Source organism: Colletotrichum destructivum, chromosome 10 (genome assembly GCF_034447905.1).
Source record: "Colletotrichum destructivum chromosome 10, complete sequence".
Taxonomy (NCBI): Eukaryota; Fungi; Ascomycota; class Sordariomycetes; order Glomerellales; family Glomerellaceae; genus Colletotrichum; species Colletotrichum destructivum.
Genome location: NC_085905.1, coordinates 1,404,638 through 1,421,539, shown reverse-complemented (window position 1 = coordinate 1,421,539; position 16,902 = coordinate 1,404,638). Strand labels below are relative to the sequence as shown.

The window sequence follows — 16,902 nt, the reverse complement described above, 5'->3', positions numbered from 1 at the left end:
AGCGAGAATTGAGACGCTAATGCTCTGTACTGACCAAAGCATTCCGCATCGTCGATTGCCGGCCGGCGCACCTGCCTGTAGGTCGTCTCCGCACCGCGAGGAAACGATAAGAATCGGCCTGATCCAACGCCGACCGTCGAGACATGAAGCCGAAAAGGGGATGGCGGTGGCTCATGTGTTCAAGACCTTCCCTAGTGGTGACAGATGATTGGTGTCTTTACGGCAGCTCCCATCCTTGTCATGAAGACAGTCGAAATCTTTAAAAAGAAATTCAGGAGGCGGTGCAACCCTGACCTGGGTTCACCAGCCTCAATGAACCCTAACCTTGCCAAGGATTGCCACGGGTGTGGGCAGTGTTCAGTGACTTGACCTTCCGCAATGTTTCATACTCGCAACACGTAGCAGTACTTGCTGCCCATAAGCTTGGCTTCATCCCGCTTTCCTGGGAACATGGATACGCCTTACCGACACGAGCTTCTTGTCTCTCGAGAACCTTGCGGTCATCAAACATGGAAGCATGTCGATAAGTGGCACGTAATATTGTACGACCCTCGGCAGGAGGAGCTCTGTCATTTGGGTTACATTTCCCCAGAGCGCACTCGTCCCTGGCATGCCGTGATTCCAGCGTCATGTGAAGTCATGCCGGTGGCTTCGATGTTATCTTTACAATCTTAGGCAGCCACTGACTACGGCGGGCCGGTTGCCTTTAAGCCCCTAACCACGGCTGCGAAGGTTTATTCCGAAGAACGCAAGCATACCGCCGTGTCGGACGAGATGCGGATAGTCATCCAATGGAGGCAGTGTGGGCCATTATGATGCTCGCTGAGACCCAGGACTCTCGTCGAACCTTGTGGCATCCGTTCTAGTGCTCCGCTACGGAAGGGCGCTTATACTGTAAGACAACGTACCGGCCGGGGAGGCTTGTGAGTCAATGGAGAGTCCCAAACCACCAGATTGGGGGAGCTCTATCATACTACTGTTTTCAGTGGTGTGAACCGGGTCTTTGCAAGCATTTCCGAGTATTTGGACCCGCTTGCCATGAGTTGGGACATAGCAATCCGTAAATCAGAATGAGACTTTGATCCAGGGCTCAACCAAGCAAAGTTCCCAGATTCATAGTTTCTGAGCCCGTCGCATGCTTTCATTCGGTGACTTGCTGGTTCCAGGGTTCGCGTGGGAGCCCAAGTACGGGAGCGATCCCGCCAGTTGAAGTGTAACCAGCCAGCTGGGTATTGAATGAAGAAACATGCAGCACGCGCGCCGGTTCTGTCCCGCCGCCAGAGCCCGATTCTTGGGGATTCTCAACGCCGACTTGCATACTGTCAAATCGCGGCGGCAGCATGTCTGCAACCGGAGGAGGCACTCAGGGCGCTCAGCCCTACCGATTCGACAAAAGTTCCTACCAGTGTTGCCTACTTATGCAAGCCTCCACGGTTGCCCTGATGATCGGTACTAGGTACGGGCCTCCTGTTTCTGCTCCTCCTACCCTGGGTCATGGGCTCCGACATGTGTGTCAGAGCGTCCTGAAAGTGTTTTCGCGAGACAACGTCTGGTAGAATTTGCATGCGAACGCAGGGAGAACGGCATGTTCGAGGTGCAGACCGTCGGCCGCCGTCGTAGGCACCTGAGTAGCCCGACCGGCACCACGTATTTTGTCAGTCGTTTTAGCGGCCGTCGCACTGGCCCGGGGTTGGGGTGACTGCGATTTCCCATTTGCCGCCAAGGCGTACCATTGGCCACCACGGGAATGCTATCTGTGGTGGAATAGGGGCATGTCCTCGATTAGTCTGGCGCTTTGAGAACATGGAGGTGGCCAGGTAAGCTCGGTAGACCACGACTGCCGAAAACGAGGAGGGGTCGTTGTTTGGTCAATGCTGGCCGGGGAGCAAGGCCCATAGGTAGCTGGAGAACGAATGAGAGGTGCAACAGTCTCGAGGTTCCGGAAAGATAGGCTGTACAAAGCAAGGGTCGGGATTGTTGGCAACTGCGGTAAGCAGCAATACCAATAGTGGAGACGCAAAGTATTCGTTTGCTGACAGCTCCTGTTGCGAGGGATGGCATGCACCGAGCCGACCGTGCCACTCGGTTGGTGCGTGGTGTCGTCTCGTCTGCCGGTTGTATCTTCAATGAGACCCAGGTTCGTCAGCGATCCCATGACCAATTCTTATACGGAGCGAATGGTTGTTATGACAGTTCTGAGCAGGGGGCGGGGGGTTGCAAGCAAGCACTGTTGCATAGTAGGGTGGGATAGTGATGGGACGGTTTTGATGACATGGGATAAAATGTACCCCCGACCGGCTTGGCATTCTCACGCAGATAGTCCGTAGGGCCTACGATTACTTCGACCTGGTGGTCATGACTGGGGACGAAGGCTAGGCCAGTCTGTAGGCCCCAGGGTGGGCGATCCGACGATGGTTGGGTCTATGCATCTCGGGCATCCGTGTCTGTGGGGTCGCAACGATGATGCGAAACTTGGTACGGAAGAGGGCATCTTCAGGCTGGCTGGGTCAAGGGCCCGTCAAGAAAGGTCGCATTGCGCCGAGCGTCTGTGTTTGGGCAGTCATAGTGGCCCGTCCAGTTGGTACCCGTTTCATTGTCGAGGTCTAACGATGGGAAATGATGGAATGCGTTTGTTTATCCGAATCGCCGGATCAGTTGCCGGCGCCCTGGTTTCCTGTCCTCTTCTTCGCATCACAATACCCACGTTCCAGGAAAGAGCAGTAACCGCGCCGTCGCGATTCCAGCACGGTTCTCTGGGTAGGTATGCTGCAGCGTGCTGGCGGGGGACTGGACTGTGGTATGGTATTTCAATCACACGCCCTTCGCTTTCCCAGTCGGCTATTCATGTACTCTGTGACTAGGCAGTACCCAAGAAGGCACGGGTAGCGTGTGGCCGAGAGCGCACTTCCCTGAATAGTCTTTGGTCGGGACGGGCTTGGGAGCATAGGGCTGAGCCTGCCACCGCGGTGCTGGTACGGATACAGTCTCGCGGCCGCAGTCGCTGCAGCAGCAGTGAGTGGTGCAGGGGGCAGTGACACTGGGCAAAGAGGGAAAGAACCCGTCCGTCAGAAGCCTGCTTCGTCCCGCCATCCGAGATACCTATTCTATCTTGGTATCGAAATCAGAAGTGAAGTACCTGGGTACCTACATTCGCGGGCCATTCCCTACCTCTCTCGGGCAGCTTCTGACGAGGCATTCTTCGCAAAGCTATCCTCTTACTTGCAGCAATCCCGGACAGCACTCGAGATAAAGTGAGGTGTTTGTCGAGGCAGCGTGGGCCATCATCATCCGCCGTCGGAACGGGGGCTACCTTCATCATCAGGTACATCATACTCGGCGCTGTCGGGTCCCGACCTTGTCTGCTCTGAGGCGCTACAACTTACGGGGTACTTATCAGGTAAGATGCGGAAGTGAGGCACAAATGAACGCACAGAGGCACAGAATGCAGATGCTGGAGACGCAGAATCCACCATCCGAATGCTTGGGACGAGGGCGGACGGGACGACAGGCGGCTGTTCGGTGCAGGGAGGGAGGAACGAACAGGGTGGGGAAACAGACGCACTACCTGACAACGACACCCTGGAGGACGGGATGCACGTGCCACTAACTTCCTACTTGGGCAAGCTGTGCGATGGTCCTGGGCCCCAGGGGTCTCTTGACTGACTACCTACCTGCTTGGCCGACCTCGACTCTGTGGATGTCAAGAACCGGGGGGGCCAGAGACCGTGTGCACTAGTACATATCCTTGGAACAAACAACCATAACCGAGGCCGGCCAAAAGGGACGCTTCTCTTGCAAGTTGCAAGTTGTCCGTTGTCTCCCACGGCCATAGTCAATATCGCCGTTGTTGCCTTCTCCAACCGCCCAATGGGTCAGTCTTTGCGGCGATTGCCCCAAAGCCGCGGGATTTGCTGCAGCAAGGGAAAGAAGACAGACATGTCACCGATTGGTTTCTACTGGTGACTCTCATTGGCTGCACAAGCGACGATCGATTATTAAGGTTGCTGGGATCGGCGTCGCCGAGCGGAACAACGGGCGCGTGGAGCATAGGGCTTCAGGCACAGAGACCAGAGAAATACGCTCTCGGTACATATCGGCGGCACATGCCAGGCCACTACTCGTACAGCCAGTGTAGGTACGACGACACACACATCGACTTCCGATTCCTCACTTCCCCCATCTCAGTGTGCTGTGGAGCTGTGGAACGGGGTGGGGTGCGTGGCCCGTGTGTCATTCCGTGTCCGACGGATCAACATTCCTCAACTCGACCCTCTCGGCCCCTGGGCTGGTGAACATCCATGATGCGACCGTTGAGTCTTGTTCACTTCTCGTCAACGGCGAGCGGGCTGGCTGGCAGGTTTTTACTGTATGGTAATCCCATCGGCATGCCTTATAGACAGTCACGAACTGCATGTCGAACCAGTCTCGTGAAATCAAGGCATTCCAACACATTTCATCAGCTTTACCATTCCGTTCACATTTTGAGGCGGGAGTACACGCGTGGTATTGATTGGTCTGCTCGCATTGTTCGAGCAAGGGGGCGCACAAACGCTCTCAACACAAACACCTCGCAGGCCCCAAACAAAGTGCCGTTGCCGCATCTCGAACTCAGTGCGATTGTGGGCATGTCTCGACTCTGGCTCGCCGTCATGATCCACACGTGGGTCATGCGGATGTCCTAAACGTGAGCGGGTCGGAAGCCGGGAGGGTCAACCTAGAACACGCAAGGCAGCAGCATTGAGCGTTGTTGCTTTTGTGTGTCGAATAAACGAGATACCTAATTCTTTGAGAATGACGGCGCTTGCTAGGGGGGGGGTTAACAATTGTGGATTTCTCACACTGCACTGGAGAGTTCAGTATCCACAGTCATTGTGTGTACAGTGTCATTCTCCCATGAGGGAAAGGCTTGACGGAACCAGTATGGCAGGGGGATGTGGATAGTTAGTATGCAGATACACTAAGTATGCAAATCCGAGCGGACATGGATCCGCTTCTCTGGATTCCGCAGATCTCACATGGCAGGACCCTGCCTTACCGAATCGATGCAAGAAAGGGCACTTGCGACGAAAAGGGCAATAGTAAACGAGAATGACCAGGACCCTTGTCCCGGACCGGCATGGGGCGCGCTGTCTTGGTCGAGGGGGAAGTTGGGAGAGGCATATGGGCATGGTGGGGCGGGAGGAACATACTGTATTGGCGACTTGGAGACTCTGACCAAGGACAACCACCACCACTTCCAACACGGGTCAAGCTTAAGCCTTCGTGAGTTCAGCAAAGCCTACACTGGCCTCGACTGGATCGGGGCAGAGGCGGCGCGCGGTCCACGCTACACGACGCTGGGCGTGGCCTCTCGACTTTTGGACAACGGTTTTGCCCGTGCCACAGTGGCTTTCGACGGACCGGCGGCATCTACCCAACCCGCCAAAGTCTGCGCAAGAACCAGAATCCTGGGACGACGGTTTGAAGTTGGGGGTGTGAGAGACTGGCTGGCGTGTTGGAGAACGCTGGGCCTCCTTCCTTTGAGAGGACAACCAAGTTGCCAACCGGCTCACGACCGTGTTCTTGTGCGAACCATTCGGGGGCTACCTGGACAGACGGGGGCGTTCGCCTCAAAGCTTCGCCCAAGCCCGAGGCCTGGGAAAACCAGGAGTCCCCCATGGTTCTTGCATTGGGCTCCCTGGACCTAGGGCCCTGGGGGAGGGGGCGGGGGCGGTTCATTCGACCGCCAAACCGTCGACAGTCGTCTACAGGTCTTCTTGGCCTATGTCTCATAGCCCTTGCAGAGCAGGCATATCGTGGCACTCTGGATTCTGAATGGGCAGCGAGATGGAAGGACAAGCAAACTAAGACTTTCACGTCTGCATCTCCACTGAAAAGAAAGAAAAGGCAGCGCTAGGCCCGCAGTGCGCAGTAGCAGTAAGCACGCAGTAGAACAAGTTAGGGTGACAGACCACGACAACGATGTCTGTACATCATACAGTACATAGCACGCCTATGCAGTTGAAACCCTCTGTCTGACCAGCGACCGGAATGAGGCCTCGTGGAAGGACCAGGAAGGCAGCAAAAAAATGAAAGAAGGGTCCCCACACGCGTCAAATCAAGGTTTCTATCTTTAACCCCAAATGAGATAAACTCCGAACACACGCAGCCCCAGTGGTAGCAAAAAGCGGGGCGCAAGGCACACATTCCTCTTGTCGTTTTCTAAGCTAGACTCTGAAAGCATTGAGGAGGCCGGAGAAAGCCTGGCCTACTGCAAGGCCTACCTAAGTTGGTACCGACATTTGGGATACGTAAGGAGGGTACCTATTTAGGTAGTGTACACACTGACCCAAAAGAGAACAAAGTAGCATGTCCCGGGGGTGATGCTAGTGTAAGGCAAGCCCTGTTGTGACCACGTCCTGCCCAGGTAGCCGAGAGAGAGAGAGAGAGAGAGAGATTGTGAAGATACCTCGTACTGGTATTCATACTTTTCACCCCCAGATTAGCGTCTCGCGCTGGCACTAGGTTATTGTGAAGCATCAGTCCCTTCCCCCCCCCCCCCCCCCCCCCCCCAACTGACACCCCCGCCTTGAATCACGATGTTGAGCAGGCTCTAACCCAGTCTCATCCCACGCTCGATTCTCGCCATTCTGAGGCCCACCATGCCCCTTACAGCAAAGCTTGCTGAAAACGGTCAGAAAGCAAGAGGGAAGAAGAAGAAGAAGAGAGGAAAGAAGATGTGCGTTCCCTATCGTTTCCATCGCCGTCTTTCCAAAGGGGGGACGCAGGATACAAAGAGCCTAGACTACACAGGGTCGCTAAAGACCTCGCAGCTCATGGGCAAATGGTTAATAGGTTTCGCCAGTGCGTCCTTGCAACATGGTGCGAGTAACTACAGCCGCTTTCTCTTTCCCCTCAAATCGTCCACTACTACAGAGTATACTTCCCGGTCCCCTCGTCATCGTCCCATTGGATTCGGGACGAACGGTGGATGCATTCGGACTACTTGGTGTGCCGGCAGTGTCAGGTAAGGGAGGAGATGAGAAAGATATGAAGTTGACTTTGGGCGGAGGACGTGTCTGCGGCCCCCGTTCCGTTTGCACTCTCCGATCCCTCTGCTCATCTTGATAGGTTGGTCGTGGGAGATTTGCCTATGGCCAGTATGCATGCGCTCCAGAACGGGTTTGGCGGCCTTGGATGTGGAGAGCTGAGCTACACGTACAGGGCAAGCCTGGCAAGGGTATCATCAGAATCCCCGTCCTGTTTCATCCCATCCTATCGCCTTTTTTCCCACTCTCCTCCTCCCCATATTTCTAAGCGGTGTACCGCATGTACCCTTGTCATTGATGAGGAATTATGGCTTCCCGTCTTGTAGACACAATGTCACGCCAGAGGTCAGGCATGAGTCTAAGTGAATATTGATCGACATATCATGCATGATGTGCAAATCCAGGTCCTTTTCCTTGGGTCTGTGGAGGGAGAGGGTACATTGTACTAACCGATACCAAACTCCATTATGATGGGCGTGGAGCAGCAACATGATGGCAGGAAGCAACCACTTGAACGTCGTCACAGCCGGCAAGGAAGGGGAATCGCCCATCCATGATGGGCCTACTGCTCGTTTGCCCCCTTCCCCCGTCGTATTATACTGTCGTGTCGATCTTCCGACTTATCAGGGCTGCCGAGCGGACTCGGCGGAGGGCAGCATGACAGCTCAACAATGTCGCGCGCGTCACATCGCGATTCCGTCGACTCCAAGGTCTCAATGAGGCTTTTCTTGATAGGTGTTACTTGTGACGAGCTCGGGTTTGCATGCGTTCGAACACAGGATGTAAAGTATGATGCGTTCGAGCCTCGACGCGTGAACCTTGAGATCAAGACGCAACCGTCGGGCTGAGATTCAGCAGAGGGTGGTGAACATAGTCGACCCCATTCCCCCATTCTGTGGAAGGGGGGATAACTGACTTCGCACCAGGAGCCACCCATGGCTTACCGAGGAAGCGTCCACTTTTGGCCTCGTCGCTCTCCATCAAACATGTTGTCATCTGATCTAGTCGAGGAAATGGTGTGGCTTTGCGAGAGGAGAGTCCTCGGAGCAGGAGACACGCTCTCTCTCGTGTCCTAGCTGGAACGCCATCCCACACCGTTCTGTGTTCTACAACGGCTTTTCGCGAAGAGGTGAGCCAGCCGCCGTGGGATCGCACCCGTTTGGCTGCCCCAACAGCGAGTGATCAACCCGCGCGGGCCCCTTTTCTGCTTCTTGAAAACATCCCGGTGTGTTCGATAGATCGTGGCTGTATTTAGACTATGCTGTCTTTATCACACCTTGCCTGGGTATGGAGTAGGTCTGCTGTCGCCGCAGGTACATCTTTATCGGAGTTGCAAAATGATTTGTTTGTCATTGGGAGCAGCCGTACGCTAGGGGTTCATTCACGAGGAGCCTGTCGGGCTGGGTTCGTACGACATCCTTACAACAGATGATGCTCATGAGCACCACCCCCTTCCCAGCGGCCCTCGTACACCAACGAAGCCTCTTCTGGCCCAAGGAAACAACGGCCACATCGAAAAAACCCAAGCCACCACTAAATCCTGCCGTGACATGTCTACCCAAATAGTCGGGGACGACACATCGACGCTACGACTCAGAGGCGGCTCTCGTCCTTGCTTCGGAAAGGTAGGGGGTGGTTGGATCCTTGGTATGTCATGGCTCAGTTGGTTGCCAGAAGTCTAAACTCAAACGCTCCTCCACAGCCCCCGAACTGTAGGGTTGGTGTTCACAAAATGGTGTTGGTTGGTTTACCAGACAAGGCGATGGCTCACTCGCCTTAGACGTAGGTCGGGGCTTTCACACGCCTGACAACAGTAAGCCCAACTCAAGCGTTGGCCAGGTGTTTGAGGCTGGATAGGGGAGTGTTTTCGTCACGTATTTGCCGCCGCGGGGCGGACAACAGTGTGCTTCGGACACTGCAAAACAAAAAAGCAAGTCTTCTCACCACCCCCGTTGTTGTAGACGGCCCGGCGGCGTAAACGACACTACCCCAGAAGAGCAGGGTCACTCCTACGCGCGGGAAATACCGCTTCGTGACCCGGGCGGGGGTAGGATGACTCCTCGCCAGGGAAAGGGGGGGGACGTTCTCTCCAACAGCACCCATGTCTCCACGAACAGCTACAGCAGACTGACTCGTACTTGATCGTACGACGTTATATATTTCGCGGACTCGGAAATGAAGAAAAGAAAGAAAGATGGCATACGACTGACTCCTGGGCACAATGGATGATCCAGAAAGCGCTGCGAGACAGTTGGGCGTTTCGGTATGTGTCGTTGAGTTCATTGTCTCATTCCTTGGCTCTGGTTCTACGCCCTGGCTTTTGATGGAAGTCGATGGCCAACATGGCCTCTGAGATGCTAGTGTCACGGGGCGTTCTTTGTGCGAAACTTCCTTTCCAACGCATTGTTGGGCGGTGGCGTTCCGTACAGCCACTCATCTCTGCGGGGACTGTCAACGAAAGGGACAGTCAAGGGGGATGGGATGACTAGCGACATGCTGTATCTCTTGACGACGGCCTCAGACCCAGCCGTCCATTGACGGCATATTTGCTGTGGCTTGCGAAGACGGTGCATTGCTTGCTTGAAATTAAGTGTAGACACGCATCGAATGCCGTCCCAAGTGCACGCAAAATGTCTTGACAACAGTGCGGCAATTCTCATGAGTTGGGTAACAAAGAAGAAAACCCCGTCACAGACACATATCCGCCAGAACCGTACTCCCGGGTCCCGATGTCCAGACTGACGGGACCCGGCATCGCAGCAGCAGGGGGGGGGGGGGGGGGGGGGGGTCGCCTACTCACGCCCGGATGTTGCAGGAGTGAACATAGGCCACTAGCCTTGCAGTCCAGCGCACCAAGTGCATGTTCCCCGGACACCGGACAAATGTACGCGCACCTACGCACAATGACCTTGCACCAAAAAGGTCTGGACAATTGAGACCAAGAATCTAGACTCTAGACTCTCGAGGAGGTGCAAGCTCTGTGGGCGTGCAAATGCGCGCGCTTGGGCCAGTGACAACAGAGACGGGGTTTTGGTCAGTGCTGAAGCTTGTTTTATTACTTGTTTTATAGAAAGGCGGATTTTCTTCTTTTTTTTCCATTGGATTTGTTTGGCTTGATGTATGTACCTGTAAACAATGCGTCTGGGAGAGAGCCAGTTGCGCGATGGTGTGGATCAATCGGGTGCTTCTGTGGCTAAGGTACGTCGTGTTAAAAGAGAATTGAGATGGCAACCGACTTGGCTGGGCCGGGCTAGTTCGTTCCCCTTGTCAGCCCCATTCATTGCCCTTGGACATAATCAGAAGTAGAAACACACAAGAAGAGAAAGAAACAAAGTCACGAACACGTCTCACAAATCTAGAGGCCACATGGACCCGGCACAGCGGGTTTCGACTGGCGCCACGCCCTCCCGCCCGTCCGACGATGATGCGATGGTCTAGACGCGAAGGGGGATGTCACTCAAGACAGATCAAAGTTGCCCCCAGGGCCTTAGATCCACCGCAAACCACATGGGTAGAATTGCGTCGGGGTGGTCTTTATCGGCGAGGCGGGAGAAAGAGGAGAAAGAGGAGGAAGAGGAGTGGAAAGCTCTGACCATGAAGCTGGACCACTCGGCGATTTGCGTGTTAGGTTGGTCTAGCCTCTGGAAGAAGAAGCTGGTGGGCGGAATTGGTTGGCGAATCCCACGATGCCTTCACGCCAGCGAAAACGGGGTTGGGAGGCGTGATCTGAGATGCCCCATGGATGACCCATTCCGGAGGCGAGTGATGCCTGCTGACCGCGGAGGCAGAGCTGAGTCGAGAAATCGAAGATCGAAACCGGGGGGGGGGGCGGTGTATGCAGTCGTCGGCGAGAGACATGGACGTCCCGACGATCATGACGAGACCGACTCGATAGTTTCATTCCTTGCAGCGGTGCAACTACAGCAGATCCAAACAGGCAATATATGATGACGGTGATCCGGGGGCGGCGGCAAGGCTCGCCCATCAGGAAGTCAAGACGGGTACCTTCTGGTCCCGTCGTCTTGTCCAATCGCTTGCAGTGAACAATATACGATTCGGAGCGAGCGACGGATGCTATGAGTTGAAGAGCCCTTGGTTGGGGGAGGGCCTCGGCCTGAAGAAAAAGAGAGAGGAGTGGGAGTGGCAAGGATGTGCTCCCGGACGAAGACGCTTCCGAAATTAATTGCTGCGAATTAGGAACATTGGTCGCCAACGTGGCCCCTCTACCGAGTGCATGTCCTCATCCAGCGCGCGTATCAGCACCTAGTCACAGTCCATAACAGTGGTGTGGTGACGAAAAACAAGAAGGGGGGAAGACGTCGCGTATACCTTGCGGAAGATCAGCACGCCAATCTTGCTATCGTTTCTTACCAGTGCTTCCTTTGGCTGAGCCCTGGCGAAGATCTTAATGCCCCCCCCCCCGGGTGACGCCGACAACACGATCACACCCAATAACTCCTTTGGTGGCTGGCTGCCTTGTCCGCTCTCTTCACCTCAGTTGGGGGGAGGGCCAGATAACAAATGCAACATGTTTTTGAGCGAATGTCTGATTTAGGCGCTGCTGTTGTTGTTGTTCTTGTTGTTACATCTATCCATATCGTCGACACTAACTACACAGTACGATGTTGTTTTGGCGAAGACTTTGCCATCCAGAAACCCCTCGTCCTCGTGACTTTAGGGGAACTCGGGACGGGCGATGCCTTCTACTCTTTGTTCATGATTGCTTCTTCCTGTCTTCCCTCTTTTCCCCGCGGGCCTGTTGCCCGCCATATGGGTCAAGCCAACAGCAAGACGTCCTACAATATATCCGTACATACACCACAGCCTTCCGTTAGTGTTCGTACTCCACCGCGACCCCGTCGTATGGTTCTGGGAACCCAGCGCCAGTCTCTAGTGTAGAAGGTGGGGGCTTTGCACGACCGTGGCAGGCCTGTCTTTGCCCCATGTTCATGTCGGTCGCTTGAGGCAAGCGTTTCGACATCAACAACTTCGCCCCCGCCCCCGGGGTTGCGTCCTTCAAGGGTGCTTGCTTCCGTACACTGCACTAGGTAGGTACGGCCGTATGCCCTATGCCCGCAGGATACTTTTCTGCCCCATCGCATCACAGTTTACCATCACGGGAACACAGTATTGCGTTTCAACTCGGCCGCTTGGGTGGCAGCGCATGTGGGCCAGCAAGCTTCGCCCTGCTCGCCGTGCTGGGCAATCCGCCTTCCGCTCTCGCCTATTGCGGAATCAATTCCTGTTGTGCGGAATTCCTTAAGGTACGACTTGAGCCTCATCTCCGGTATCGCGAGGTATACAAACAAGTAACTTAGTAGGACATCCTTTAGCCATGTTGTAATACGTTTGAATACCACAGCTGAGCCGAGGTTGTCTATCGCCTTGAGTCTCATCGGTAAATTGCCGCCAGTCTAACGGTATCCTGCGCATTCCGAGCCAGCGTGACTCGTTCCTCGTTCGTCGCATTTCGCGCGTCTTTGCAATTGCTTGGTGGGAAACTCACACGTCGGCGTACACTTGAATGATCACACAGTAGCCACCTCGGATCGCCATCCCAGCCCACCCGAGCCATCGTCACTAAGCTGCCTCATGCCCGAAGCTTCGCAAATGTCCATGACGATACCTCTGACGGCCCTCACCTCCTCGACAGAAGCACCGCCATTGAGGGCGCCTCGGAGGTGTCCCTTGAGTTGAGGGTTCACATCTTGTGGTATGAGTCCAGCAATGAGGACATATGATGTCTCCACGGGCGATAGCACGTTAGTATTGCTCAGAATGTGCCCATACATCAGACGGACAGTCAGGCCTAGGTCCTCTGTGCCACATCTATCCATCTGACTCAAGATGCGTTTTGATATCTTGCCGTATATGAGGTTCCAGAAGTCATGACCTCGCTGCAGAACCTCGGATGGAGGTGTCTCATACACGTCCACATGTCGTGCGGTTGGCGAAGAAGTCATATGGCTGTTAGACTCTCGCGGCTCATCCAGAAGGTGCTGAGGCGTGACCTTTTTGAGCTCCATCAATGAATTGATCGTCTGCCTCGTGTCAATGAATATTCCCCGTTGACAGTGCACGCTCGGACAATACCTTGGGCATACCTCCAACCGCGGATGCTTTGATGAGCGCCTCCCGTAGCTTTCTTAAAATCTCACGTTGTTCATCCGGGTCCGGCTTGATGTCTTCAGGACCGACTCCATGTGTCATGACATGCTGATAGACCTGCGGTATTTCATCTGGTCGGTTCAGTATAGCCAATGTCGTGGCAGCAACGAAGTACCAAGCATGTTTTGGTACATGCGGCCGACTACGTATCGATGCTAGAAGCGCTGGCGTGGCAATTGGCGTCAAAGTTGATGCCATTTCACCTTCGGCGTGATACCTCGTGATGCCGAACTGGAGTTTACAAAAGGGAGGTGGTCATCTTCAAAAGTCTCCGCAAACGCTGGTATGGGGAAGCTTCTCGCCTCACGCTTCACGCTTCACTCGGCCTTGCCAGTCAATGCAATCAGAAGAACCCAGTGAGGGACACAAACTTTTGTTGGCAGTCAATCGGATAGTGTCAGTCACTTTACTACACTGAAGACAGATAGTTCTGATCGGAGCTTCGGCAAAATCCCGGCCGACGGTGAACTGGCGCCCACAAGCGGCGTCGGCGTCGGCTCAAGCTGCTTCCGAAGCTCCGCTCCAACGAACCCTCACGTGCTCCGTCTCCCACCTTCCTGCGCTAGCTGGTTGGATACTGTGGCGTCACTGCTCAGGTAATCCACCACAGTTGGATTGAATGGTTGTCACTAACGTGGCATCAACCACAAGCTCCGACGTGCCACGCAAACACCGCGCATCCGGATTTTCCTTGGGCCTGCATCAACATCATGGGCACTTGAGGGTCACCCTCACTCTACATTACCGCATCCCGTGCTATTAGCCCATCTCAAATCACGATGAGGCTCGCGTGGTACGCAGGGGTAGGTTAGCCCTGGGAGCTCTCCAGCTCCGTTTTCATAGCTCCATCTCCGTCCACCATGCCTCCGTCGTAGCTCGCTGACTTTTGACCCAGGTATCCACGGCTCTGGCGGCCTCGGTCGTCGTGTCGGCCTTCCATCAACGAGCGAACTTTTATTCGGCCATGGTTTATTTAGCGCAGAGCAACTTCTGCTTACTGGTACGCTGCACCAGTTCTGCTGTTGACCCCGTGAGGAACCCAACCAGCTGACATGGGCTACAGGTCTTGGTCAACTTCATCTATCTCATCTACGGCGTTCTAATATACGGTCTGCAACGGCTCCTGTACGGCCCGTTGCGACAAGTCGAGGTCGAGCAGCTCTCCGAAAAAGCGTGGTTCGCTATTACCGAAACATGTCTTGCGATGACGATATTTCGGGAGGAGATCGGTGCATGGTTTCTTGTCATGTTTACTGCTCTGGTTACAGGCAAGGTTTGGGGCTGGATCGGCGACGGCCGCGTTGAAGTTCTCGAGCAGCAACCTCCCGCGAATCCCGGTCTTTTCCACACTCGACTCAGCATTTCGCTCTTATTAAGCCTGTTGTATGATACCTGGCTCCTTCGATATACCGTAACGACCGTCATCCAACAAGCACGACCAAATATGATGGTCATGTTTCTCTTCGAGTTCGCTGTTCTGGCGACGTGCTCCGCGCGGACAGGAATCCGCTACATGGTTTCGATTGTGGAGCAGAACATTGTCAAGACGCAAACAAGACACCGACTGGAGGAGAGAAGAAGACAGGTCCGTGAAGAGCGCGAAGAACTTATCCGCCAGAGAGAGCACGACAGTGGATCATCGGGCGAGGATCAGACTCATCTGCCCCGTGAGGAGGACATCGACGAGATGGACATCGAGGTTCCGGGATGGGAGGCAAAGGGACAATGGATCTTGATCCTTGACCTCATTGCTGGTAAGTGCAGTCTTTCACCCCCGTGACCATATTCTGATAGCTTCCAGATTGTGTCAAGCTCGTCATTTATTTGGTCTTCTTCGGCATCCTACTCACATTCTACGGCCTGCCCATCCACATCATGCGGGACCTTTTTATGACCGCCAGATCCGTCATCAAGAGGGGATCTGCGCTCTGGCGCTACCGCAAGGCTGTCGAGGATATGAACAAATATCCTGACGCTACACAGGAAGAGCTTGCACGAGAAGATACCTGCATCATTTGCCGAGAAGAGATGCGACCCTGGGATCCCAGCAACGGGACTGTCGAGCGCATACGGCCCAAGAAGCTACCCTGTGGACACATCCTGCACTTTGGGTGCCTCAAGAGCTGGCTCGAGCGTCAACAAGTTTGCCCTACCTGCCGAAGCCCTGTTGTGGTCAATGACAATGCTGCAGCGCCGCAGAACCGGGATGCCAGGCTCGCCAGAATCGGTCTTGGCGGACTGGGAGTTGCTGCCGCAGCTCCGGGTGGTCAGCAACAGCCGGCCGACAACGCAGCCGGTCTTGCGCCTGGCCCTCAGCCGGCCCAACAAGCACCTCGCAACGGAGCGGCTCGCGTATTCCAGCTAGGTCCCATTCGTCTCGGGTTCGCCCAGGGAGAAAACATGCAACAGTTGGCCCAACAAATGGGCATCCCCGCAGAGGCAATTCCTATGCCCCTCGCACAAGGAGCCCCTGCCGGCCCCTTCACGCCAGGCGGTCAACCGCCAGGCGGCAACAGTATGCCGGCAATTCGCCAGCAAATACATCAACTTGAACACATGATTCAGCGGGAGGTCGCATCTCTCCAGAGTATGCATCAAGAATTACAGACGCTCCAGCTCCTGACTGCAGAGCTAGGTCGCATCCGTCAATTACAGCAGCAATCAGAACAGGCGCAAACTGCGCCCCTGAATGGGGGACCGGCACCGAATGCCGTCAACTTGGGACACAACCAGCAATTTTCGCTTCCCGCGATGTCCTTGTCTCAGCTTCCAATCCCCCCGGGGCTGCGAGTGAGTGGGCCCGTCGTGACCAGACATGGAGCCGCGAACCACTCAAACGCGATTCCTGCCGGTAGTCCGGAGCTTCCTGAAGGCGTGGTCATTCCTCCTGGGTGGTCTCTCTTGCCCCTCCAACGCATCGAGGGCGCCCCGGGATCCCAACCGTTTCCCGAGACGACACCCTCGGTATCAGGCGAGGTCGCGCATCCGTCAGAGCCGACGGCTGCCGTCGCACAAGAACCGGCTGCTGGTGCAACTCAGTATTCAGAATCTAATCCTGCGCAGTCGACTGGCTTCTCGGCCCTTCCCACCGAGCCTGAGCAGCGTCAAGAGCCTGCCGTTTCAGGTCCCAGCATCACCATAGCCCAGACCGAGTCTCCCCCTGTTCTCGCTCCGAATCCCGTACTGCCCAACTGGGGCGGGGCGAACCAGCTCTTCGGCAACGGACCAGGAGTACCGAGCTTGGGCAACAGGGCACCTTCAGAGACATCGGTTGACGAAGTTCCTAGACAGGATGAAAGCGCGCCTCACAGCGCGGCCGACAAGTCAACGTCCCCTCCCGCGAGAGAGGGCGACATGGAGGAGGATAGTACTAGTGGCAGCAGCAGCAACAAGGGCAAGGCCAGGGCCGTCACGGTCGAGGAAGCCGACGATGATGAGTAAGTGAGGACGCGGGGAAGGCATTACGCGGCGTTCAGGTTGGTCTTTCTGGCTCTCTCTCAAGGTGTAAAAATCATACCAAACTTTTGTAGGATTATCTATTAGCGATTACTTTTGACGCACAAGGCCAAGCGCGATTCCAATCAACACTAGTGATGTCTTCAGACCATTGACGAGTCGCACTTGGAGATGCGACGGTGGTGGAACTGTTAGTAACATGCCTTGTCTCGCAACCGGACAGCAAACGTGTCAAAAGGTGTATCGTATA

General features: G+C 55.1%; 4 protein-coding genes across 4 annotated transcripts; 2 read left to right on the top strand and 2 right to left on the bottom strand.

The window, feature by feature from the left end:
* Positions 1-4,103: 4,103 nt before the first annotated feature.
* CDEST_14707 (uncharacterized protein) lies at positions 4,104-4,682 on the top strand (the record flags this gene model as incomplete). Its single annotated transcript, XM_062930863.1, has 3 exons — positions 4,104-4,135; positions 4,186-4,371; positions 4,424-4,682. The coding sequence occupies 3 exons, from the start codon at positions 4,104-4,106 to the stop codon at positions 4,680-4,682; spliced, it is 477 nt and encodes a 158-aa protein (XP_062786914.1).
* A 4,709-nt stretch (positions 4,683-9,391) lies between these two features.
* Positions 9,392-10,904, bottom strand: CDEST_14706 (uncharacterized protein; the record flags this gene model as incomplete). The annotated part of the gene is made up of 2 exons (XM_062930862.1): positions 9,392-9,577; positions 10,725-10,904. 2 exons carry the CDS (start codon positions 10,902-10,904, stop codon positions 9,392-9,394), a joined length of 366 nt encoding a protein of 121 aa, XP_062786913.1.
* A 1,438-nt stretch (positions 10,905-12,342) lies between these two features.
* On the bottom strand, positions 12,343-13,621 carry CDEST_14705 (uncharacterized protein). Its single transcript, XM_062930861.1, has 2 exons — positions 13,122-13,621; positions 12,343-13,069 (listed from the first exon to the last, which is right to left on the bottom strand). Exons 1-2 carry the CDS (start codon positions 13,392-13,394, stop codon positions 12,557-12,559), a joined length of 786 nt encoding a protein of 261 aa, XP_062786912.1. The 5' UTR covers positions 13,395-13,621; the 3' UTR covers positions 12,343-12,556.
* Positions 13,622-13,797: 176 nt separating this feature from the next.
* CDEST_14704 (Putative Zinc finger, RING-type) lies at positions 13,798-16,702 on the top strand. The gene is made up of 4 exons (XM_062930860.1): positions 13,798-13,999; positions 14,092-14,196; positions 14,260-14,950; positions 14,998-16,702. The coding sequence occupies exons 1-4, from the start codon at positions 13,976-13,978 to the stop codon at positions 16,635-16,637; spliced, it is 2,460 nt and encodes an 819-aa protein (XP_062786911.1). The 5' UTR covers positions 13,798-13,975; the 3' UTR covers positions 16,638-16,702.
* The last annotated feature ends 200 nt before the right edge of the window (positions 16,703-16,902 follow it).

What these genes read in the sequence shown, in the direction of transcription:
- CDEST_14704 (XM_062930860.1), top strand. Translation starts at nt 13,976, where the DNA reads ATGAGGCTCGCGTGGTACGCAGGG. An exon ending in GGCTCGCGTGGTACGCAGGG is followed by an intron (nt 14,000 to 14,091) that starts GTAGGTTAGCCC and finishes CTTTTGACCCAG; the next exon opens with GTATCCACGGCTCTGGCGGC. An exon ending in AGAGCAACTTCTGCTTACTG is followed by an intron (nt 14,197 to 14,259) that starts GTACGCTGCACC and finishes CATGGGCTACAG; the next exon opens with GTCTTGGTCAACTTCATCTA.
- CDEST_14705 (XM_062930861.1), bottom strand. Translation starts at nt 13,394, where the DNA reads ATGGCATCAACTTTGACGCCAATTGCCACGCCAGCGCTTCTAGCATCG. An exon ending in CGGTTGGAGGTATGCCCAAG is followed by an intron (nt 13,070 to 13,121) that starts GTATTGTCCGAG and finishes GACACGAGGCAG; the next exon opens with ACGATCAATTCATTGATGGA.